This window comes from Trichosurus vulpecula, chromosome 7, assembly GCF_011100635.1.
Source record: "Trichosurus vulpecula isolate mTriVul1 chromosome 7, mTriVul1.pri, whole genome shotgun sequence".
Taxonomy (NCBI): domain Eukaryota; kingdom Metazoa; phylum Chordata; class Mammalia; order Diprotodontia; family Phalangeridae; genus Trichosurus; species Trichosurus vulpecula.
Window position 1 is genome coordinate 111,173,010 of NC_050579.1, and position 25,278 is coordinate 111,198,287.

Here is a 25,278-nt window from a genome sequence, read left to right on the forward strand (position 1 = left end):
CTTAAATGAGCCATTTGAGGAGGGCATGACCGGCAGTCAGGGGGTTACACCTGGCCAATGAAGGGCCTGGCAGGAGCTTCGAATCAGGAGTCAATAAAAAGACTGGCATCTGTCTGAGTCCCTGTACTCCCTTGTACTCTGTTCAGGGGATGCACCCATTTACTCAGAACGGATAAATGGAAAATATAATTAAAACCTTCCTGGCTTCCAAATGAGTATTGTTTATTCCTAGACAACATGAGTATATTTATAACAATTTGAACTCATGAAGACAAGTCTTCCTGATTCCAGACTGGGCACTCTATCCACTGTGCCACCTAGATGCGCTGCCTGTCTATATAGGTTAAGGTACGGGGGTCTTTGACCCAAAGCACCTAAATTTCAAGTGCACTAACAGCAACAGATTAAAAACAACTGAGCTTAGTTAGCATATAGTTATCAAGTTCAAATAGGAAGCCATTTTTTTGTTTGTGGTGTTAGTTGGTGGTCTTTGCTTCCCTCCTCCTCCTCTGCCCACTTTTTCTTGTGTCCCTGCCCACTGAAGTGAGCAACCAGGGGTGTGTTGGTCAATATTTAACAACCAGATCTTTTCTTTTGGAGGGGGGAAATGTACTCACAATACATTTTTAAAATTTAATCTGCAGTATTAACATTTTCTCTGTCACTTTCTTAAATGATTACTTCCCTTATATACTCAATCAACAAACAGTAAATCAAGCCTTGATCTGTAGCATTTGCCAATCTCCAAGATATAAATTCTCATACTAAAAAAACATTAACAATTGGCTTTCCTAAACCAGTATGATCTGGGTTCATCAAACCCTGCACTATCCTCCAAGGTGTGGTTTTCCTGAGTCTCATCACACTCTACTCTTAAAATGCCCATTTGGCAATATGTCTCATACTGGGTGCCCTAATGAATTTTGCATCGCTTACCCCAGATATGAAAAACTGCTAGTTACTGTTCTACTCTCTCTCTCTCTGTATATATATGTATATATATATATACATATATATGTATATATATATATACATATATATATGTATATATATATGCATATATATATGTGTGTGTGTATGTGATATAGTAAATGTGAGAACTGTAGGCTATTCCTTGATTCAGGAAAAATAGTAAATATATGGCTTAGGTGCCTTGCTTCAAAGCTAATTTCTTAAATGGGACATTAGCACAAATATACATGTAAACATTAGCTAAGCTTGGCTTTGTAGCATGAATTATGACAAAAAATTCAAACATATTTCCATTTCCAATAGCCTGTGGTCCATCAATCAATCAAAAAACATTTATTAAGCACCTACTATGCTCCAGGCACTATGCTAAGCACTGGGTGAGAAAAAACTCAGACAAACTATGATCCTCACAAGTTGAGGTGGACTTCAGAGGCAAGAAATCCTGGGTTTGAATCCAGCCTGCATTAAAATTTTAGTAGCATTAGATTAGGGTTTATCTGTTGGGCCCCAGAGGGCAGAACCAGAATCAGTGGGTGAAAGTTGGTAATAAGGGGTGGCAGGTGGAGCTGGGTCAGAATTCTGCTTTAAAATATAGATTAGCAAGAGTAGGTCAGGCTTGTTCAATTTTAGTCTCAGAGGTAGAAACCAGGACCAGTGGGTAGAAGCTGTACCCAGGCAACTCGATGTCAGTAAAAAGCTTTGTCGTAATTAGAGCTGTCTAGAAGTAAAACAGCTGCTTGGAATTGATGCTTATTCACCTTAATGCAGACTGTCAAGCAGAGAGTGGATGACCACCTGTCTTGTATGATACAGCCGTCATTCCCTTTTTTTTTAGGCAAACAGGGTTAAGTGACTTGCCCAGGGTCATACAGCTAGTAAGTGTCTGAGGCCAAATTTGAACTCAGGTTCTCCTGGCTCTAGGGCCAGTGCTCTTATAGTAGACATATAGTAGTCATACAGCTAGTAAGTGTCTGAGGCCAGATTTGAACTCAGGTTCTCCTGACTCTAGGGCCAGTGCTCTTATAGTAGACATTCCTTTCAGATATGGGTTGGACTGGATGGCTGCCAAAGTCCCTTCCAAATCTAAGATTCTGTGAGTCTAGTAGTTGTATGACTACAAGCAAGTGGCTTAATTTTCTGAGCCTCAGTTACCCCCTGAATAAAATGGTAATGATAATCCCTGTGATATCTAGCTCTCAAGCTTGGCTTAAATGAGGCAATACATATAAAGTGCTTTGTATAACTTAGAGCACTACAGAAGCATTAATTATTATTATTGTTCTTAGCTGCTTTCACATTTAACCTTGTTGCTTTGGAGTGGCATGACAAGTAGAAATCCCCAGTATTTAAACAGTGCAGTCTATCCCTCCTTGACAATAGGGCTTCTTATTGTTGATCTGTTTTATTCTTCTTTTCCCAAGTTGACAGGTGTTTTTGCTTTTAATAATAATAATTAATAATAACTAGCATTTATGCAGAGCTTTAAGCTTTGCAAATCACTTTACAAACATTATCTCATTTTAATTTTACAACAACCCTGGGAGTTAGGTGCTATTATGATCCCTACTTTATAGATGAGGAAACTGAGGCAGGCAGGTCAAGTGACTTGCCCAAAGTCACACAGCTAGCAAGCCCCAGAGCACTATCCACTGCACCACCCCAATGCCTCAGCATTTTAGACAAGTATTGAGATTTGCTTCCAAGATTCTTTCATAGAAAAGACTAGGGTGGTCAGTGATGACACCCAGTGAAAACTCTAATACCACTTTGAGAGTTGTAAGTAACAAACAAGCATATTCTGAAGAAATGTAAATACAGTAGGGAAGCAAGCTGCTGCCTAATGATGATTTTAAGAATAACTGAAATTTATAGAGCAGCGAGATGGTTAACGAATCTCATTATCTCATTTGATCTCCACAACAACCCTGGTAGGCAGGTAGAGCAATTAGCAATGACGCCCATTTTACTAATTTGGAAACTGAGGCACAGAGGGTTTAAATCACCTGGCCATATTCACACAGTCACTAAGTGATAAATTGGACTCAGGTCTTCAGATACTAAATCTGCTGTTTTTCCCAATGTCTCACAACTTACTGACTTATAATTTAATAAATGAATTAATTAGTATTTCTGTAGCATTAATATGTGTTTGACTTCTTAGTGCCCCAGAGCAGGTGCTGGCCTACAATGGTAGAGGGAATACACACACACACACACACACACACACACACACACACACACACACACCACCCCACAGTTTCCCCAACATTGTACCAGGGGCTATGAAGTTTGCAAGATAAGTCTAAGACAAGGTCTCTGCCTCCAAGACAATTACAATCTAGTGGGGAAAACAAAGTTGAAACAAGTGAAATAATTAGAGAATATGCTCATATGTTAAGGATAATAGCAGGGTGGTATAGTGGAAAGAACATTGCATGGGAGGAGTCCAAAGATCTGTGTTTTAGACTAAATTGACTGCGTGACCTTGAGCAAGTTCCTAACCTCTCTGGGGCTCATGGAATATCCATAAGAAGCATCGACTGGCCTTCATCTGAAGGACCATTTGCTGAAAATTCAAAGATCTCATATTCCCGGTTAGGTTGTAAACCTCTTAAAAGCAGGGAGTATCTCTTTTATTTCTCCTGTGTCCCTTCTCCCTTCCCTCATGAGCTTTCATAGCGCTAAACACACAGCAGGTGTTAGTCAATAATAATTGAATGATTAAAAGCCCAACTTTTGGAAATCTAGAAAATGTAGCTGAAGATGAGCCCACGCTAGTGAAAATACCCATCACATTCCTCTTGGTAGTGCAGTATAAGTCTTATCGAATTGCATTAAAACTCAAAAAAACAAAAGGCTTGCTAAACTTTCATCGTGAGCGGAAAGAAAAGTAAAGAATGTTAGGTCATTAGTCACATTTCCACCTCTTGCAGCATCACCGATCTTTCCCTATTTATTAGCTACCTACAACCTGTTCCAGTGCCCCTTATGCCTAAAAAATCCTTCATTTGCCCTTGCCATTCATCTCAGTTGTTGTCCATTATTTCTCCCTCCATTCATTACAAAGCTCCTAGAAAGAGGGACTTGTACAGAAATATACTTGTATAAAGTAAAACCTTGCTGCCTCCCCTTGCTCACAATATATTCACTTCTCAACCCCTTGAAATCCATTCTCTGATCCCACCAATCTACGGATGCTGCTCTTTCCAAGTTTACTCTTTCACATTCCAATCAACTCAACTGCTAATCCAACGGGCTTTTCTTAATCATCATTCTTAATCATCCCTAGCTTTGAATCCCTCCCTTTTCCTCAGTACTCTTTCCTTCCCTGGTTTCTGTAATATTTCTCCCTCCAAATTCTACCTTAAGTGGTCTGATGACTCTCAGTCTACTTTGATGGTTCACCATCCATTTTTTTGGTCCTTCTCCCAGAGTTCTGTACTGTGTCCTCTACTCATGGGTTTGATAATCATTTCAATGCAGATGATGCTCAAATTTATATATCCAGTCCTATTCTCTACCTTAAACTATAGGCCCACATTTCCATCTGCCTTACTAGACTTCTCCACATGGAGAAATATCTAAAACTCAGAATGTACAGAATAAAACTCATTGTCTTCTCCCACAAAACCACAACCCTTTCAAACTTCTCAGTTTCTGTTGAGAGCACCCCGGTCCCCAAGGTTACCCTTGTTGATAATCCTAAAATTATGCTAGATTTTTTTCATCCCCTTCGTACTTCATAGCTAAGCAGTAGCCAAGTCCTGCTGATTCTGTTTCCACATTCATCCCCTCATCTATATTCACAAGATCATCCCTCTATTTTAGACCATCATTTCCTCCTTTGTCTATTGTAATAGCTTCCCAGTTGGTTTCCCTGATTCCAGTCTCTTCCTTTGAATCCATCTTGCACACAGATGCCGAATTATGCTATGTAAAACTCAAGGTTTTTTTGTTTATTTATGTGTTTGTTTGTTACTATGTTACTCTATGTTCAGAAACCTCCACTGGCTCCCTATTTTTTTAAAATAAAATACATACCCCTCAGCCTGGAATTTAAAGCTTTCCATAATGTCCTCCCACTTACATTTCTACCTTTATTTCATATAATTCCCTATTATATACTTGACATTCCAGCCAGACTGAACTCTTTTACAAAGTCCACATTCCATCTGCCCACACGCACTTGCATGCCCATCCCCTTTCCCCCTGGAGAACCCTCTTTCATCATCTTTTCCTCCCAGAATCCTTGCCTTCTTTCAAACTTTAGCTCAGGTGACCGCTCATCCATGAAGTCTTCCCTTATCTCCACAGTGCAAAGTACTCCATTCTTCCTCACATTGTCTTGCATTTTTTAATCTGCGTATATATTGTATGCCCTCATAGAATAGAAACACCTTCAGGTCAAAAATTATTTCATTCTTGTCTCTCGAGCCCCAGAACCTAGCACAGTGCCTTGCCAATAGGAGGTGGTTTATATCTGTCTTCCATTGTTACATGATTTATACTGTTATTTTCTGTCTCCTCAAGTGGATCATGCGCTCCCTGGGATTGAGAATCATTGATTATGCTTGTTTGTATCCTCTACACACCTTGATAAAAATCTAATGAGTCAATGAGTGGTTTTGTGAGTAAATGGTTGTCATCTCAGTTTCCATAGCTAATGTGACACTGGCTAGAATCCTTTAAGACAGATGGGTATTTCTGGCACTGCTGTCTGACTTTGGGCCACTGTGTGATATAATGGGGTGGCTATGTGGCACAGTGGAAAGAAGGCTGGGCCTGGAGACAGGAAGACCTGAGTTCAAATCCAGCCTCAGACACTTGCAAGTTGTGTGACTTTGAGCAAGTCATTTAACCCTGTTTGCCTCAGTTGCCTCATCTGTAAAATGAGAAGGAAATGGTGAACCATTCCAGTATCTTTGCCAAGAAAATCTCAAATGGGATTATGAAGAGCTGGACTGTACTACAAATGACTAAACTACAAAGTGATATAATGAAGGAGATCTTTGCTACCCAGATAACATAGAAAAAAGTGTGGGGAATATCAAAATGCTTATTTCCTAATGATCAAATATGTAATATTAAAACAAAAAGTCTGACACTGGGCTCTAGTATAACCAAAGAAGCCTAGATACCCTAAGAATTTCACTGATATCTCAGCTTAAACTTGATCAGAATTACTCTCCCAAATTGCTCTTAGAATTTCCTTGGAGCTGTGGGTTGTTAGAGGCTGGTAGTGAATGAAGGAGTCCTTAGTAACGGTCACTCCACTTATAGGCCAGTTTAACATGACAAGCACTACTAAGTGCCTAGCATATATGTGAGGCACCATGTTAAGCACAAGGGATACAAAGCCTGTCTTCCAGTGACATCAAACAGCTGCATATGTGGGCCCATCCAGTATATAGATAGTTAAGTAGATACATGATCATCTGAAGAGGGAAAGAATATAATCAACTGAAGGGATGAGGAAAGTCTTCTCACAGGAGCTGAGAAATTAGAAAGTCTACCAGGTGAAGGTGAGGTTCACTCATAGTCTGCACAAAAGCATAGAGTCGGGAGATGGAATGCCACATTAGAGGAACATCAAGCTGGCCATTTTGCCACTTTGATGGTAATAAAGAACATGGGAAGGGGAATGATGTGGCATGGGGCTGAAAGGCTGGAGTCACTGTGAAGGGCTGAGGAATGTGTATTTTAATTCTATGGAGACCCTGTTTCTACTTGAGTAGTAACATTTTCAGACATATACTTTAGGAAGATTATTTTATTTCAGAAGATGAATTGGAAGCCAAGAGTCTAGACAGGAGGGTGTTATGATAGTCCAGGCAAGAGGTGAGAAGGGTATGAATGAAGGTGGTGACTGTGTGAATGGGGATAGGGGAAAGGAAAAGAAGGCTGGTTTAAGTGTCCAAGGACCTGACTATTCAAGTCCTGATGTTTCCACTTATTTCCAGTGCAAACCTAGGTAAGTCACTTGGAAGAGTGAGTAAGAGTGCTGGAGAAAGGAAGACCTGAGTTCAAATTCTGCCCCAGATACAAGCTATATGACCCCAGGCAAATCCTTTAATCTCTCTTGGCCTCAGTTTCCTCATCTGTAAAATAGGGATAATCATAGCACTTACCCCACAGGGCTATTGTGAGGATCACAAGGGATAATATTCATATAATGCTTTGTAAGCCTTAAAGCAATATATAAATGCTAGTTTTTATTAGCTATCATTAACCTCTCTGGCTCAAGTTTCCTGAACTATAAAATCATAGGATTGAACTAAATGTCTTCTCAGCTCCTTTTGGTTTATAGATGTACAAAACTATGTATGTAAGATAGATATGGAGTTAGAACTGACACAGCATCGAGAGCATGTTGAAAACTCACAAAAATGGATTGATTTTTCCCATCTACCCTACCAAGGCTGATAATCTAGCTCATTATTACATTGGCTTTCTCTCTACCTTCCTCTCCACCTCTCCCATCTCCACCTTTACAATGGTTTAAAAGAGGTTGTTAAGAGGAATGGGGACAGAAGAGACTGAATATAATGCGTTTTGCTTATGTTTATAACGGCAAAAAAAATTCTGTGGATTACTGTGATTAATTTTGTAGCCTTGCCTTAAGTGTATATTATAATTGATACCTAGAATACTTGTTTATTTTCCTTTTACTTATTTGTATATACTTCAAATGGGAGGCATCATGGTGTAATGGGGCACTGGACTTGTAATTACGCAAACCTGTATTCAAACCCTGGCCTTAGACACTTACTAGCTGTGGTACTCTGGGTAAGCCATTTAATCCCTGTTCTTCAATTTCCTTATCTGTAATATGATGGTGTTGTACTTCAACATCTCTAAGGTTCCTTCTAGCTCTAAGTCTGTGATCCCATGATCTTTTTCTATTATTTGTATCCAGTCGAGATGGTCCATCCACAATAGCTGTGCATCATTACGGCACAAGTACATGCTAGTACCTTGCTGTAGTCATTAAATGGAGGAAGACAAGGATTTGACCTTTGACTCTGCTACCATCATACTTTCCACTAATAACACTTGGTTTAAATTTCTTTCTGAGAATGAGGTACCTGTGCAGATCCTTTTAAAGTTGGGATTTTCCAGAAGGTGTCCTGGAAGCCTACATTGGAACCGATGCTGCCAGAATTCAGGGAACCATGGATTTCGAGTGTTGGTGTCCAGTCTCAATTTTAAGAAGTAGTCATCAAAAGACCTGACCTCTGGTGACTGGAGCTTTATGGTGATCCCTCCATTGGCCTCAACTTCATAGCCTTCAATGACTTCATCTCTGTCTGCCCAGCCATCACTGAAAAGGAAAGACACAAAGTAAATAAACAATCATGCATCCATACACGCTAGAGCATTAGGTATGAAAGAGAACACTTAGCAATTCGATCCAATGAATGCAAGCTGATACACAAAGAGCTGATCCATTTATACCATCAGTAGACATGAAAGTCTAATGATCTGTCCTTTGTCTGTGTGGCTGGAGCTGCTAATCTACCCCTTCACTTAGACACCTGCTGTGCACTGTTTTGTGGTTTTTTTTCCATCAGTGTAGACGAGTTTGCACTGAGCCATTCACACGCTTTCTTGCGTGGTTCCCCTTGTGATGAACAGTCAGCACAAAGACAGAATGAAAGTGAATATAGTAATTACCAGAGTTGGAAATGGTGCTTGGCAGAGACAAAGCAGGAAACTCCTAAACTGAAGAAAGGAATGTAGCCAATAAAATTTTAAAAAATGAAGCAAACATTAATTGAGTGCTAACTATGTATGAGGTGTATTATGCTATGACCTCAAGAAGCTTACATTCTACTATGTTGACAGATAAGCAAATACATGATACAATACATAATACAAAATAAATGAAGTAATTTCAAGAGAAAAAAAAACAAGTCCGGAAAGGCCTTGAGTAAAAGGTGACCTATAAGCTGTGCTTTGGAAGCAGCTAAGAATTCTCAGAGGCAGAAGTGAAGAGGGAGTGATTTCCAGTCATAGGGGACCATCTGTTCAAAGATATAGAGACAGGAGATGGGAAGTCATAAATTAGTTTTACTAGGACCGAGAATGCATAAAGGAGTTGGCTGACTAAGATTGTAAAAGTGCACGGGAGCCAAGTTTCAGGGGGTACCATTGAAGGTTTTTTTAGTATTGAGGTGACATGGTCAGATCTGTGTTTAAAAATTTGGCAGCTAGGTGGGTAATGGATTGGAAAGAGAAGAGAACAGGAGCAGGAAGACCAATTAAGAGGTCGCTGAATCATGAAGGCAAGAGATAATGAAGGTAGAGGCTCCATGAATTTAGAAAAAGGGAAAGATGTGAGAGAGGCAGAATCAGCATATGCCATTAATTTAATGGTTCGGGATAATCTGGGGTTGGGGTAGGGGTCAAGGTGGGAGAAAATGGAAAAGCAAATGTATTTCTTTTGTCCCATGCAAGACCTCTCTTCTGCAATATTTGACACTGCTTTTCTCCTGGCCACTCTCTCCTGTCTGGGCTTTCTTGATACTGCTCTCTCTTGTCTCTGAAGCAGATAGAGGTTAAATGATTTGCCCAGGGTCACACAGCTAGTAAGTGTCTAAGGCTACATTTGAACTCAGGTCTTCTTGACTCCAGGCCTAGTTTTCTGTCCACTCTGATATATATATATATATATATATATATATATATATATATATATATATATATATATATATATAGCCTATCCTAAGTTCTCTGAGTTCCAGTCTGGTGTCACCAACTGGCTACTGGTCTTGTCAAACAAAGTGTTCTGTAGTTATCTCAAATTTATATTGTACCAAATAAAACTCATTCTATTTTCTCCAAAACCTATCTTTCTTCTCAGGTTCATTATTGTTGTCAAAGTCACCTACTGCCACCCTTTCTAGGCACCCAATTTTACAGTCTCAGAGTCAATCTTGACTCCTTACTCTTCCTTATTCCATATATCCAGTTAGCTGCTGCCTTGTTGCTTCATAACATATCATGCATCTGTCCCCCTCCCATCATTCACAGGACCACCACCTTTATTTAGGTCCTTACCACATCTTGCTAGGACTATTACAATAGCCTCCTAATTGCCCTACCCCGTTCCAAGCCTTTCCTGTCTCTAATACATCTTGTACATGCCTTCCAAAATGATATAACTAGGCCATAAGTCTGATTATATGATCAATAGAATTGATCAATAGACTCCTGTAACACCCAATTAAATATAAACTCTGTTTAGAATTTAACATTCTTCATAATTCAGTTCCAACTTAACTTTCTAGCTTTATCCTATATTACATCATCTCTGTCTTTATATCTCTAGTACTCAGTACAGTGCCTGCCATAGAAGAGATGCTTTTTGAATAATTGATTAATTGAAAGAAGCAAACACCAGAGGCCTCTCCCTCTTGGAAAGTATGCAGTGTCCTGAAATGGATGTTCTTCCCACTGTTTGCCTGGTAGAGATAATTGGGCAAACAGTCTATCTTCAGGGACAGAAAATTGTGAACTATACATAGGACTTCATGCAGTGCCTTGTACCTAGCACATGTCCAATAAGTATTTATTGAATGGATAAACGGATGGATGAATGAATATATGTCATTATCTCTGTCAATAACCACAAAAATAATTCCAGGGATGGAAATTACAAGACTGGGGTTCCAATAACTCTTACTATTGAAATTGGGAGAAAAATTTCAATCAAGGACAAACTGAGAGCTGCCCCATGGTGGGGAAGAAAATTGAATCACCTCTGCCAATGCTATCCAATGTTTTTGCTCCTAGGAATTCAGAGAAAGGGAACAAATGCCTCTTATAAATGAGCAATGCTTTCCTACATTTTGAGGCCAATTCAAAATGACAGCATCAGATGAAAACAAATTCCTCTGTCCCTGAAGATAAGGTGGCTAAAATAAGAGCAGAACATGTTTGTTTTCTGCAGGATAAAGGCCATTTCAATATTTTTTATTAGGTTGAGAATTTAGTGACTCCTTTGGATTTCATTTTAATTCAACTTTCTGGGCAAGTTTTTTGAGAGTAGCCATATTCTGGAACTTTCTCTGTCATCTGTGATGGAAGAGTCTGCAGCTTCCTTCAAGTGAACACATGACCCAGACCGAACTTTGTCTTGAATTGACTTGATTAATCTACAGAAGAGATACATTAATTTTCAAGAAAGCTACTCCATACCTTCTATCCTCTCTCAGTAAAAGCACTTAATCTCTCTGTTTCTCCCTGGGCAGGGAACTGAGCCAAGTCCAGGTATGTCAACATGACTAACATGCTGCCTTTTATATGAAATCAAGGGGACGAATGTTTTCCAATTAGGGGAACTAATGGGCATTGGTAAATTCTAAAAACATACCTGTTCCTGACCTTCTAGGTAGACATTTTGTCTTTTAATGTTCCAGGCTGCAGAGCAGTTCATGTGAGTGAATGCATGCCATTGGGCTGGACAAGATCTCATCTGATCCAACTCATTATTTGTAGACTTGTGAATATTGTAGCTAGAACCTTAGCTTCATATAGTTTACCTGCTTTATATTACAGATGAAGAAACTCAACCTAGGCACATGAAATTTGCCCACAGTTATATAAATAGTAAGTAAAAGAAGAGAGATGAAAACCCAGGTTTTGTTTTCCAGTCCAGCTTTCTTTCCATTACACTACATACAGTGCCTCCCTAACATCAGAAGAAATATTCATGATAGAATCCTGACCATTTCACTTGAAAGACTTCTGGGAATAGAGTAAAATTTTAACTAGAGTAGGGTGACTGGGGTTTTATCTCAGTCACTTACATTTAGAAGGTGACAGGAGCATAGAAGCTTAGTGCCTGTTTGGCAAGAATAATTAGCTAAAAAGGAAGCTGTCATATGGTTGTACCCTATGTTAGCTCATCTCTCCTGATATTCACAATGGCATCCCCAGCACTGTTTGAAGGTACATTTCAGAATACTTTCCCTGGTCATGTTCTACTTGTCCAAGGCATAAAATTTGCTATTATGGCTGTGCTCCAGGGTACTCATGAGCTTATATATATATGAAGCTGGAGGGGATTGTTAGAGTTCATCTAACTTGATCCCCACATTTTGAAGTTGAAGAAACTCAAGTACAATATAACTAAGGGACTTGTCTAAGGTCATACAGGTAGTAAGAAAATGGCAAAGCTGTGATTTGAGCCTATTTCTTCTGACTCCAAATCCATCTTTTTCCATTGTAGGAGGATGCCAATTAAAAGTCATGCTTTAGTCTCTTTATACCACTTATTAAGCCCCTGACTTTCATTATAGAGAGCAAAGATGTCCTCATTTATTTAAGCCTCCAGGAAGTGCCACTTAAGAATAAACATTTAAAAGTCAAAGAAACTCATTAGATAATATATTTATTTTCCAGGTCAATTTTAAGCTTCAAGTACTTTTCTACTCTTCTCCCTCCCCCACATCAGGGCTTAATACCTTATGGAATTTATTTTGCTTCTATTTACCAAAGTAAAAAAATCACTTATTTTAATACATAAAATGAGATTACTATGATGCTTATTTACATTTCATTTTACAGCTTAGATTTCAGGGCATTTTTTTTAAGGTGGGGTGGTAAAAAAGGAAGCATAAGATTACTGAGTGTTCTGAGAGTCATTCCTCAATGGAAATGAACCAACAGTTTCCCGAAGAAGAATCGCAAACTATTAACTATATAAAACTTTGTTCCAAATAATTAATAGAGACATGAAAAAGCAAAACTCACATTTCATCTTACACCCAGAAAATTGGCAAAGATGAAAAAGATTGGAAATGTCACTACTGGTGATGCTACTTGAAGTCAAGCATATGATTAGTACAACTATTCTGGAAAATAATTGGAATTATGCTAAGAAAGTTACTATAATATCTATGGAATAGATTGTATAGTATATATACATATGTATGTATGTACACATTATAATAGTATAATATAGATTCTATACCCTTAGACCCAGAGATTACACTACTGGGCATGTACCCCAAGGAAGTAAAAAACAGATAGTTCTCACATACACCAAAATATTCATGGCAACATTACATATTACATATACTAATTATACAGTAATTATATTGCCCTGCTAGACTGTAAGCTCTATAAAGGGAGAGACTGTGTTAACTAAACTTTGAATCTCCTTTAGAGCTTAGCAGAGTACTCTGTCTCCTATATATGTATAATAAATGACTGTTGATGTAAAATCATTTATTTTAATAGTACAACATAGTTTACGTAGTCTGGTCCAACGTCTGTCTCTGTACAGAAAGCCACAACCTCCTTGACCTAGTCATATAACTACTGAATATCTGAATATCTCCAGTGATAAAGATTGGGATGATAAAGAACGGCATTTGTGCCAGCTCAAGGAGCCTATAGCTACCACATGGAATCTTCTCTAGACTCAAGAAAGTGAATTATTGTCTTATTTCAAGAACCTCAAAAAGGATCCCCATTCAGTTTTCCTAGCACTGTCTTAAAACCAGTAGAAACCATGAAAATGAACTTCATAGTTATGAATTGGGCTAATTTTTCTTGAAAACAATTTCAAACTACATCTCTAAATCATACCTATCTTTTGACCCCACAATACTATGACTCAGCCTATGACCACAAAGAGATCTCAGGAAGACTAAAGGGACCCCTATGTACAAAGACATTCAGAGTAGCTCTTTTCGAGGTAGCAAAAATTTCAAAAGACAAAAATAAGGTGAGTCCATTCCAGGCAAGGGAGCCAAAGGCTTAGACTTCAGATAGGGCTTTATGAATTTGAGGGATAGTAATACAGTTTAGATGGAGTATACAGTATGTGATGGAAAGTCATGTGACATAATGAGGGAGAATTAAGCTAGAGTTAGATCGACTGTATTGGATCTTAAATTAAAGAGTTTATGTTTTATCAAGTAGACAGTGTTAGCAGCCCTGTAAGGGCAAACAAAGTGGGACATTTTTTACTGTTTTTTTTCTTTTGGAGTTCTAGTTCTTCTCAGCAATAAGGCAATCAAGTGCCTTTGATTGAGTTTTGCCTTTAGTTGAGTTTTGCCTTTGATTGAATCAAGAGTCTTTGATGACCTGCTTAAGTCACAAGAAAGCCTAAGTCACAAGGGTTGTACTCTGAGGTAAGCATTTTGCTTTGAGGGCTTACTCGTGGGAAGAGTGTTTGTGTGACATGGCCAGATGAGACTCTGGGTAGCCTTTAAGGAGCCCCCGGGCTTTGAAAAACATAGATGTTGGTGTTTCTCTCTGGTAACTATGTATGTATATAATGGTCAGACAGCTAGAAGCCCTGTCTGTTGATTTGTGTTATTTTCTCTGCTTGTAATTTCTGTTTGTATTTTCTCTGAAGTTCAGAGTGCTGATTTTTTCCCCTGAACTAAGTAAATGATGTATATGTTTGATTAAAGTAAGATTGTTGACTCCTTTTGAGTTTCTTTCCTTTAGAAAAGCAGATCAAAGAAACTGTGCTAGCGGCTCTCCTGTGTGCCAGTGTTATTGGTCTTACACCCCCACAGCAGCTGTAAGCAACATTGTTGTTACAAGCCCCAAAGCTGACTTTTGGGTAATAAAAATAAGTGCAGCTGGTGGTCTTTAGCTACCAACTAGTTAGAAGGAGATGATTCCTAATACTTTTCTCTTTTCACTTAAACATCAAGCCAAGTGTTTTTGCCAACTAAATTTGCTATATTGCTCACATCTTCCAATATCTCTGTCTCTGGTGCCTCTTCTTGGAGTGGATAAAGTGCTGGTCCTGGAGTCAGGAAGATGTGAATTTAAGTTTGCCCTCAGATATTTATTAGCTGTGTGACCCTGAGCAAGTCACTTAATCTCTGTCTGCCTCAGTTTCTTTATCCATAAAATTGGAATAGTAATGGCACCTACCTCTCAGGGTTGTTGTGAGTATCAAAAGAGTGGTGACTAGTACATACTACCAAGGAAACGAGCATCATGTTTTGCTAATGAATAAATGACACTTAATTTTTTTTAAAAAAGAGAAAAAGGAATATAAATCAAATTCTCTTGCAAAGAATTCTCTAGGGCTAATACTTTTGTTGTGCTATGATTTCATTGTATTAAGTCCTGTCATAAAAAGAGAGCCAGCTGCCTTCAGATAAGAGTTTCTTAACCCTTTTTGTATCATATACCCCTTTGGCAATCTGATGAAGCCAAACCCTTCTTGGGATGATGTTTTTAAATGCATAAAATAAAATGTACATGATTACAAATGAAATCAATTATACTGAAATATGGTCATCAAAATGTTAAAAGTTCCAAGTTCACAGAGACCCTGAAATCTATTCATAAACTGACTCCTTGGGGGTCCATGAACCCTAGTTAAGAACCTCTGATAAGTGTGTGTATGTATGTATGTGTGTGTATGTGTTTTGATGGTTTAAAATGAGTGTAAAATAGCCATTGTTTTCAGTTCTGGCCAGAAACTTTGAAGTTCTTCCCTTTCCAGATTAATATTTTTTGTAATGGTAAAATAGGCCATCTTTGTCTCAATTCTTACCCAGCCTTTAGTAATTGAATGGGTGTTACCTCAGATAAACTGAGACCTGGGAAAGACTCACTGCATCTTGGGCCATCTCCAGTTGTCTTGACTTTTGACTTGCCACTGGACTCGGGAGGAGACTAATAACTTAGCCTCTCTTAAATCTAATTCACACATAAGTCAAGACATTACTGGTGATCTCATTGGTCTTCTTTGAGAATAAAGGATGAATAGCAACTCATACATATGTGTGTGCGTATATATGTATATAGACACACATATGTGTATATGCTCATACATGTGTATATTGTGTATATATACATGTATATACTCATATATACGTGTGTATGTATATTTATCTATATCCATACACACATACACACACACACATACACAAACACATGTATGTGGGCAGCTAGGTAGCATAGTAGACAGAGTGTTGGGCCTGGAATCAGGAAGACTCATCTTCCTGAGTTCAAATCTGACTTCGGACGTTTACTAGCTGTGTAACTCTGGGAAAGTCACTTAACTCTGTTTACTTCAGTTTCCCATCTGTAAAATGAGCTGGAGAAGGCAATAGCAAACCAGTCCAGTATCTTTGCCAAGAAAATCTGAAAAGGGGGTCACAGAGAGTTGGACATGACAGCGAAGACTGAACAACAACATATGTATGTATGTATGTATGTACGTACATATACACATGTATGCGTATGTGTGTATGTGACTGTATAAACAGTTTTGTGCTAGTAATTGTTATAGAAAATTTGACCCACAAAGTCTTGTTAGAGGGCTATGTTAACAAATCACCCATCTAAGAGACCAGATTACTTTTTGAGGGTTTGAGTTGTTGAACTGCCCTTAGTATCAGTGCTCAAAGCTGTCACGAGGTGGCAGCACATCGCACACCTACTGGTCACTTCTGCACAATCTGTTCCTGGAACGTGCTTTCCATTTTCCTTCTGAGGTGTACAAATAAAGCTATATATTGTGGAAGAACAGGATGAATCTTTAACAAACAGCTACATTTTGCTGGTGTTTTTCACAAATATGAGAAATCTCCTTCCACTGTCTCCTTATGATACTTCCCCCCAAGCAGTTTTATACAGCAGCCCCTACTCCCACCTGCTGCCTGGTTCCTTCCAGCTCTCTTCTGCTTCCACAATGTCTTATTATGCCCATTATAAAACCCTCTTTTCCATCACCCAGCAGCTTCTAAGTCTCCTTTGCCATGAACAATAAGAAAAGCTCTCCATTCTGGCTCTACTACTAGTGACTTCAATATGTATTGAAAATGGTCATGATGGAAAGTGAACATTATCTTTGCCTTAGGCAAGAGGAACATTATCTAAGCTCCGTATCTGCCCTAGGGCCTAGCATGGTGCTCTATATACAGTAGACACTTAAAATTATTATTATTGAATCATAGGCTCTTACAGTTAGAAAAGATTTTATCTAGTTCAATCTTCCTTTCTACTCATGAATCTACAACATCCCCAATATAGTCATCTAGCCTCTGTTCAAATGCTTCCAGTGATAGAGTAAATGGTTTTGGAAGCTTCAATAACCCATAGCTATCCAAATCAATCCTATCCAGACTTAAGCAAGTGAATTAATGGATGATTTAAAAAACCTAAGAAGGGATACTGTTCAGTCTTCCTGCAATTCTATTAGAATAAATATGTAAGGTATGTGTATATAAATATGGTTTGTTTAAATGTAGCTCATGAAAGACACTGACAGATATTTTTGGGATCCTACCCATCCTTCTGCAAGGAAAATTATTAGAGACATACAGGATTAGAATTATATCTATCTGCTAGAGACGTACAAGATCAGAATTATATCTATCTGCACCCCTAACCATTGCTGGTCAAGGGGTGCAACTTTGGCTCAAAACAAAAAAACTACTTCCCTGGTCTTCAGCTTTCACCTTATACTTGCCATTTTGATGCCTACCCCACCAAATGTTAGTTATGCATGCGACCATCACAAATAGGAACTAGCTAGTAAACCCATTTATCCATTCAAATAGTAAACCGAAACTTGACCAGTCATACAGATTAGAATATACCAGAAAATAGAGTAAATAAATCTCTTGCTTGGAGAAAGATAGCTCAAACCAAAAGTGGTCCCCTGTTCTCACCCAAGGAGAAATTTCCTGAAATCTCTAGGGATGCAAGGTGGAAATCAGGGACAGGATGTGCAGCTTCCAGAATCTTTCTTTATCCAACTTGTGTCGAGTCAGTCCCACAGAGAGTCTAGCAATATGTATTCTTCTTGTGAAGAAGAAATGGTTCTATTCTTCAAAGCTCTTGTTCTGCCCCTTCTATAGGCACGTAATTTGCCATTAGAATTTTCTTCATTAATCTATAGTTATCTTTAAGCAGAATATAGTTATCTCTAAGCAGAAGTATGCAAAATGCCCAGGTTCCAACTAGAAAACGTGAAAGTGACCTTCGTCCATTTAGCCTTAAGAGTTCTTGTTCTTTAGAACCAGTTATACAAGGCTTATAGAAGTATTAGTGCAGGGGCTGGAGTTAAGGACCACCAAGTCTTGTTTCTGGTTTTTCCTCAGCTCTCCAGCCACCTGAATGAACACCTGCAAATACCTCACCACTTGTCCCTGTAGTTTTCACCTGACAGAGTATTCCTAGGAAGTCTGGGTTTGAGGAAGAGAGCTGCAGATGTCACTGCCACTGGCCACCAAGGTCACACTATGGTTACAAGTGTTTGGGAAAAGTCTTGACTCCTCCCTTCTCTCTTTTTATCTCTTCTCCTCTCCCTCAAGCAATTCTTCAAAACCCAGTAGAGAGGAGAGAATCATGCCTTCCAGGCCTGATCTTGCATTAGCTTACTCCCTTCATATATTGGGAAAAACAACTCCCAGGATCTTTAGCAACTTTGGCCCCTAAAATCCCGACTTTGCCAAAAGTATTGTTACACTGGCATCAGAGGATTTAGAAATGGAGGGACTCATAGAAGCCACCTTGTCCCATTCCCTTACATGTAAAAAAAAATGAAGCCCAGAATGGTGCTGATATCCATGGTCATAGGTAACAAGGTAAGAGAGGATTCTGACTACAAATCAAAGCTCTTTCTTTGTTTCTTTGTTCTCATAGCTCTAAAACCTACAAATATTAGATTAGGGGATAGGGAATAAACCTGTGATTCCACTGGTATATGGAAATCTCATGTAAGGAAGCTCCCTATATAAATTCAGATAAGTACCTTCTCTGCATTGTATAATCTTAGAGAATTCCCTAGATCATTAAAAAGGTTAAGTGACTTGACCAAGGTCACACAACCTATTCATGTTAGAGGTAGATTGTGAACCAAGTCAACCTGGCTTTAAGGCCAGCTTTTTGTCCATTATGCTACACTCTATAAAAATAAAACTTTAAAATGATAACAGTTCACATTTATATAGTGCTTTAAAGTTTGCAAAGTAATTTACATATGGTATATTAATTCTATGACTTCCCCTTGGAAAGCAGATGCTCATCATTTGGAAGATGGCTAGGAAAATCATGATAATAGGATGTAATAGAATATTATACTGTGCTATCAAAAATGCTGAATTTAAAGAAGTCAGAAAAGAATGAGAAAATTCCTATGAACTTATGACAAGTGAAGTAACATGGAAACAAGAGGAACCAGGGAGAAAAAATATACATGACTACAGCATTGTAAATGAAAGAACAACAGAAAAATGAAATTGGACACTATGTAATTATATCAACTAAACTAAGCCCTGAAGAAGAGATAGAAAATGCCCCTTCCCTCCCTTCTTTGTAGAGATAGTGACCCATGGGTAGGGACTATTGCATTTACTCTCAGGCTTAGTTGGTGTGTTGGTATGTTTTCTAAATTGCATTTCTTTCTTTTTTTATTCACTGTTACAAGGGACATTTCCTTGGGTAGGGTAGAGGTAGGGATACATTCAGAAATTAAAGTGATATAAAGTATGTTGATAAAATTTTCAAAGTTCTACTTGGAAACATTAATGTTAGACTACTACAAGTTACCGCAAGTAAATATCTAGCTGTGATGCCTTGTAGCCGGACTGCTGACTGACCTGATGAAAGTGGGGGTTGGGGTGGAGGGAGTAATAGGGCTCCAAGAAATAAAATTGTCTAGATACTTGGAAGCACTGACATTACCCTGCTTTGCTCTCCCAATGCCACTTTCCCCAATGCTGTCTTGTTTATTGGTTTAATATCTTCTAGTCGCCCTCAATAATTAAATAAAAATCCTTGGACTTCTCTGTTGGTGGCTCCATATTTATCAAACCACTTCCTAACTACAGAATTAATTGGAATGAGACAGGCTATAACACTGTGTTCTTGAAGGTATGCACTATATATGTATAACTACATTTCTTCTTTAAAATACTATATATTCAGATATTTCAATAATTTAGACTAACCTTCATAATTTGTTAATTCATGTTAATTAGTGCCAGCTATTATATGACTTTTAGGTGATGGACCTTTTAAATCCCAGATACCCAAGCCAGCTATAGGCAAACAGCTGGGATGCATTATCATTAGCTGATCCCTGGAAAGGCTAAAAAAGTGTTCTTGTGCTTTGTGCATAGCAGGAGAAAAGGAGGGAGGGGAAGGTCTTTTGGCATTCCTTCAATCATAACACGTATGAAGTGACCCAAATAACCATTTGGTTATACACATAGAATCTGTCCCTGAAACATGCTAAAGAGACAGTTCTACTAACAGAATATGTATGTATGAGGAGAAATTGAAGGAAGTGACTGTATGAGCTCCTCTTGCCTAGGGTCATTTAAGACTCTGCTGTGGAAGCTCAGGGGTAAATGACATGTCGATAATACTATCCTAATGTCTGTAATCAAATGAACTCTGATTAATATATGTGATCATGAAAAAAGACTGAATGAATCATCAGATGATTTCATCTCTGCCATATCTGTGATTTTAGCAAAGTTATTTAATCTCTCTAGTCTTTATTTCCTCATCCATAAAATGCAGGATTTGGATTAGGTCCCTTGTAGAATCTCGATTCTAGACCACATGCTAAGAATTGCATTTTAGCTGTTATACGTAGGATCTCATTGGTGTAGTGTAACTCTCACTTTGGAATGATCTTCCACTGAGGGAAAGCAGTAACTTCACTGTACCATATAATCAGGGAGTTGACTGTGACACTGAATAGTCAGGTAGTTGATTCATGATCATTTATGTAGTATATATAAGTTTTGGTACTTTAAATCGGGTCTTCCTGACTCCAAGACCAGGCATTTTTCTCATTCCATGTGGTTAAGAATAGACTGTTTCTTTGAGAAGACCTGAGATTTGGCTTCATTCGATGATACAAAAATCTTCTAATCTTTATTTTCATCAAGGGCATCACTATCCCTCCAGTCATCCAATCCAATGATCTTAGAGCCACCTGGACTATTTTCTTTTCCCCCCAATTTGTAAACATTTTTGTTTAAAGTTTTGAATTCCAAATTCTATATCCCTCTCTCTCCTCTCCCCTCCTTGAGATGGTAAGCAATCAGATGTAGGTTATACATGAGCAATTGTGTAAAACATCTGTATTCAAACAATATCAGTTCTTTCTCTGGAGGTGAATAGCATACTTCATCATTAGTCCTTTGGGATTATCTTAGATCGTTGTTTTGCTGAAAATAACTAAATCATCCACAATTTTTCAACGAACAATATTGCTGTTACTGTGTATAATGTTCTCCTGGTTCTGTTCACTTCACTATGCATCAGTTCATGTAAGTCTTCACCGGGAATACTTTCTCTCTTTTTCACAATCCATAGTCAATCATTTGCTAAATCCTGATGATCCTAACTCCATAATATCTCTTACCTCTCTCCTCTAGCCAGAGTCATCCTAGTTCAGGATTTTCATCACTCTCTGCCTAGACTGCTCCAATAGCCTCCTAATTGGTCTCCTCTCCAATCTACTCTCCATACAGCTACCAATATGATTTTTCTGAAGCATGGATTGACCTTGTTCAAGGCTTCCTCTTGCCTCTAGGATAAAATATTTTGGCGTTTAAAGCACCACACAACTTGACTCCAGCTTATCTTATCTTTCTAGGATGACTACATTACTCTTTCTCCCATAGTCTATATTCTAGACTAGTAATGTCAAACTCAAATAAAAATGAGGGCCACTAAACATATTGACTTAGAAAACCATATGTTAACATTATGTTCTGTTGTATTTTTATTCATCTTGCTAGATATTTCACAATCACTTTTTTAGTTTTTTTCTTTTTTGTTTCAAGAGCTTTATTGTTTTTATCCTTTTTTATTTTTTAATTTTTATTTATTTCATTAAATATTTCCCAATTACATGTAAAAAATTTTAATAATCATTTTAAAAATTATGAGTTCCAAACCCTCTCCCTCCCTCCTGTCCCTCAACCTCCTCTTTGAAAAGGCAAGCAATTTAATATTGATTATATATTTGAAGTCATACAAAATATGTTTCTATATTAGCCATGTCATGAAAGAAAACACAAACAAAATAAAACAATAAAAATAAAGAAAGCAAAAAAATAAGTATGCTTCACACTGCATTCAAAATACATCAGTTCTTTCTCTAGAGGTGGAGAGTATCTTTCATCATAGGTCCTTGGGAATTGTCTTAGATGATTATCTTGATCAGAGTAGCTAAGTATTTTAACATTGATCATCCTTTTATTGCTGTTACTGTGTTAAAGGTTTTCCAGGTTTTGCTCACTTTACTTTGAATAAGTTCATTTAAGTCTTCCCAGGTTTTTCTGAAACCATCCAGCTCATCATTTCTTATATCACAATAGTATTCCATCATGTTCAGCCAGTCCCCAAATAATGGGCATCTCCTCAATTTCCAATTCTTTGCCACCACAAAAAGAGTTGCTATAAATATTTTTGTACAAATAGGACTTTTCCCCTTTTTAAAATGTCTTTGGGATACAGACCTGGTAGTGCAACTGTTGGGTCCAAGAGTATGCAGTTTTACAGTCCCTTAAGTGTGGTTTCAAAGTGTTCTTCAAAATGGTTGGACTAGTTCACAACTCTACCAATAGTGATTTTGTATTCTCGTTTTTTCCACATTCTGCACCACCCCCCCCAGCATTTGTCATTTTCATTTTGTGTCATATTTCCCAATCTGATGGGCAGCTAGGTGACACATTGGATAAAGTTCCAGGCCTAGAGATATCTAGTTCCCAGAAGGGAAAGTTGAGGACCCCCCACTAGTATAGGTTTACTGTCTATTTTCTCCTACAATTCATTTAACTTTTCCTTTAAGAATCTGTATGCTGTGCTATTTGGTGCATATATGTTTAGTATTGCTATTACTTCATTGTCTATGGTACATTTTTGCAAGATGTAGATTCCCTGCTTATCCCTTTGAATTAGGTCTATTTTTGCTTTTGCTTTGTTTGAGATCATGATTGCTACCACTGCATTTTTTATTTGAGTTAGAGCTTAATAGATTCTTCTCCAGCCCCTTATTTTAACATTTTGTGTGTGTTTCTTGTAAACAACATATTATTGGATTCTGGTTTCTAATCTGTTCTGCTATCTACTTCCATTTTATGGATGAGTTTATCCCATTCATATTCACAGTTCTGAATACTGTATATTGCCCTCCATCCTATTTTCTTCTGTTTATATTTCTCTCTTTTTATCCCATCCCTCCTCTAAAGTCTCTTTTGCTTCTGATCACTGCCTTCTTTTATCCCTTTCCCCTTCTCCTAGGGCATCTCTTTTTCTTGACTATCCATTTTTTTTACATCATCCCAACATAATTGACTCACTCCTGTACCCTCTTTCTATGTGGAATCCTTCTAACTTCCCTAATAATGATAAAGTTCTTAGAAGACACATGTACCATCTTCTCATGTGGATTGGTAAACAGTCTAACATTATTAAATCCCTTATGATTTCTCTTTCTTGTTTGCCTTTGTATGATTCTCATGAGTCTTGTATTTCAAGATCAAATTTTCTATTCAGCTCTGGTCTTTTCATCAGGAATACTTGAAAGTTCTCTATCTCATTAAACATCCATTTTCCCTTACTTAGTTTTTCTGGGTAGGTTATTCTTGGTTTTAATCCCATCTCTTTTGCCTTCTACAATATCATACTCCAAGCCGTCCACTCCCTTTAATGTGGTAGCTGCTATATCTTGTGTGATCCTGACTGTGGCTCCATGATATTTAATGGTTCCTTTCTGCTGTTTGAAGTATTTTCTCCTTGACCTGGTAGTGCTGGAGTTTAGCTATAATATTTCTAGGAGTTTTCATTTGGGGATCTCTTTCAGGTGGTGATCAGTAGATTCTTTCTATTTCTATTTTACCCTCTGGTTCTAGGACTTGGGGGAAATTTTCCTTAATAATTTCTTGAACTATGTTATCTAGGCTCTTTCTTTGGTCATGACTTTCATGTAATCCAGTAATTCTTAAATTCTCTCTCCTCAATCTATTTTCCAGGTCCATTGTTTTTCCAATGAGATATTTCACATTTTCTTCTATTTTTTTTCATTCTTGTGACTTTCTTTTATTGTTTCTTGATGTATCCTGGTGTCATTAGCTTCCATTTGCCCAGTTTTGCTTTTTAAGGAATTATTTTCTTCAGTGAGCTTTTGTATATTCTTTTCAACTTGGTCAATTCTGTTTTTTAAAGAGTTATTTTCATCAGCGAATTTTTGTACCTCTTTTGCCATTTGACCAATTCTGTTTTTTAAGTTGTTATTTTCTTCATCATTTCTTGTACTCTTTTTTGCCAAGCTGTTAATTGCCTTTTCATAATTTTCATTCTTTAGCTAATTTTTCCTCTCCTGCTTTTATTTGATTTTAAAAATAACTTTTAGCTCTTCTAGGAAGTCTTGTTGGGCTTGTGTCCAATTCGCATCTTTCTTTGAGGCTTTGCTTGTAGTTGTTTGGACTTTGTTGTCTTCTTCTGAGTTTCTTCTTGATTTTCCCTGTTACTAGAGTAGCTTTTTATGGTCATGTTTTTTGTTGCTGTTGTTGTTATTTGCTCATTTTCCCACCATATTTCTTGATTCAGAACTTTATTTTAATGTTGGGCTTTGTTCCTGATGTATGACATACATCATGTCTCAAGTTTCAGGCTTTTTTCCCTATTGTTTTTAGAGCTAGTTGGGTGGGAGTGTTGTAAATTTTCAGTGCTTCTAAAGTTGTGTGATCTGTGGAATGGTATGGTCACTGCTCTCCTGGTCTGTACTCTGGTCCTTACCCAGGAAGGGCCCCAGATCCCTTGACCTAGGAATAATATTTTTCCTTGGGATCCCTGATCTGTGGCACCAGAGGCAATATTGCCTCTCAGGGTTTCCACTCCCTCTTGAATTAAAGTATCCCCTATCTGACCTTGAACTTTGACCCTGAAATGGGTTTGGGCAGTGGATTTGCCAAACAGCTTCTGGTCCTACATCCAGCACTAGCACAGGGGTCCTCTATAATCTCTTTCTGACTAGTTGGCAGGTCCTAGTACCACTTGTCTTGAGAACTCCCAAAATTGCTGCTGCTTCTGTCACCACTACCTTGTCCCACCACTAGTGTTTCATCCACATGGGCTCTGGGCCAGTCTCCTCCCCCCATGTCACAGATCTCTTTTTCTGACCCCCTATATTGTCTGAAGCTAGAAGAATGTCTCACTCTGACCTTTTCTTGGCTCTGCCACTCCACAATTCAATGTATGGCATTATTTTAAAGGTGCTTAGAGGGTGGTGTTGAGAGAGCTCAGCTGAGGACTTTCTGTACTCCACCATCTTGGCTCTGCCCCTGG

The 25,278-nt window shown here is 38.1% G+C and overlaps 1 protein-coding gene across 2 annotated transcripts in view; it reads right to left on the minus strand.

Annotated features, from left to right (window-relative positions):
• Positions 1–25,278, minus strand: part of GRM1 (glutamate metabotropic receptor 1) — a 434,859-nt gene that overhangs the window by 117,032 nt on the left and 292,549 nt on the right. For both annotated transcript variants that reach the window (XM_036769302.1, XM_036769303.1), the window contains exon 3: positions 8,058–8,293. In XM_036769302.1, the coding sequence (XP_036625197.1) occupies positions 8,058–8,293 (236 nt within the window). The remainder of the gene's footprint in view (positions 1–8,057; positions 8,294–25,278) is intronic.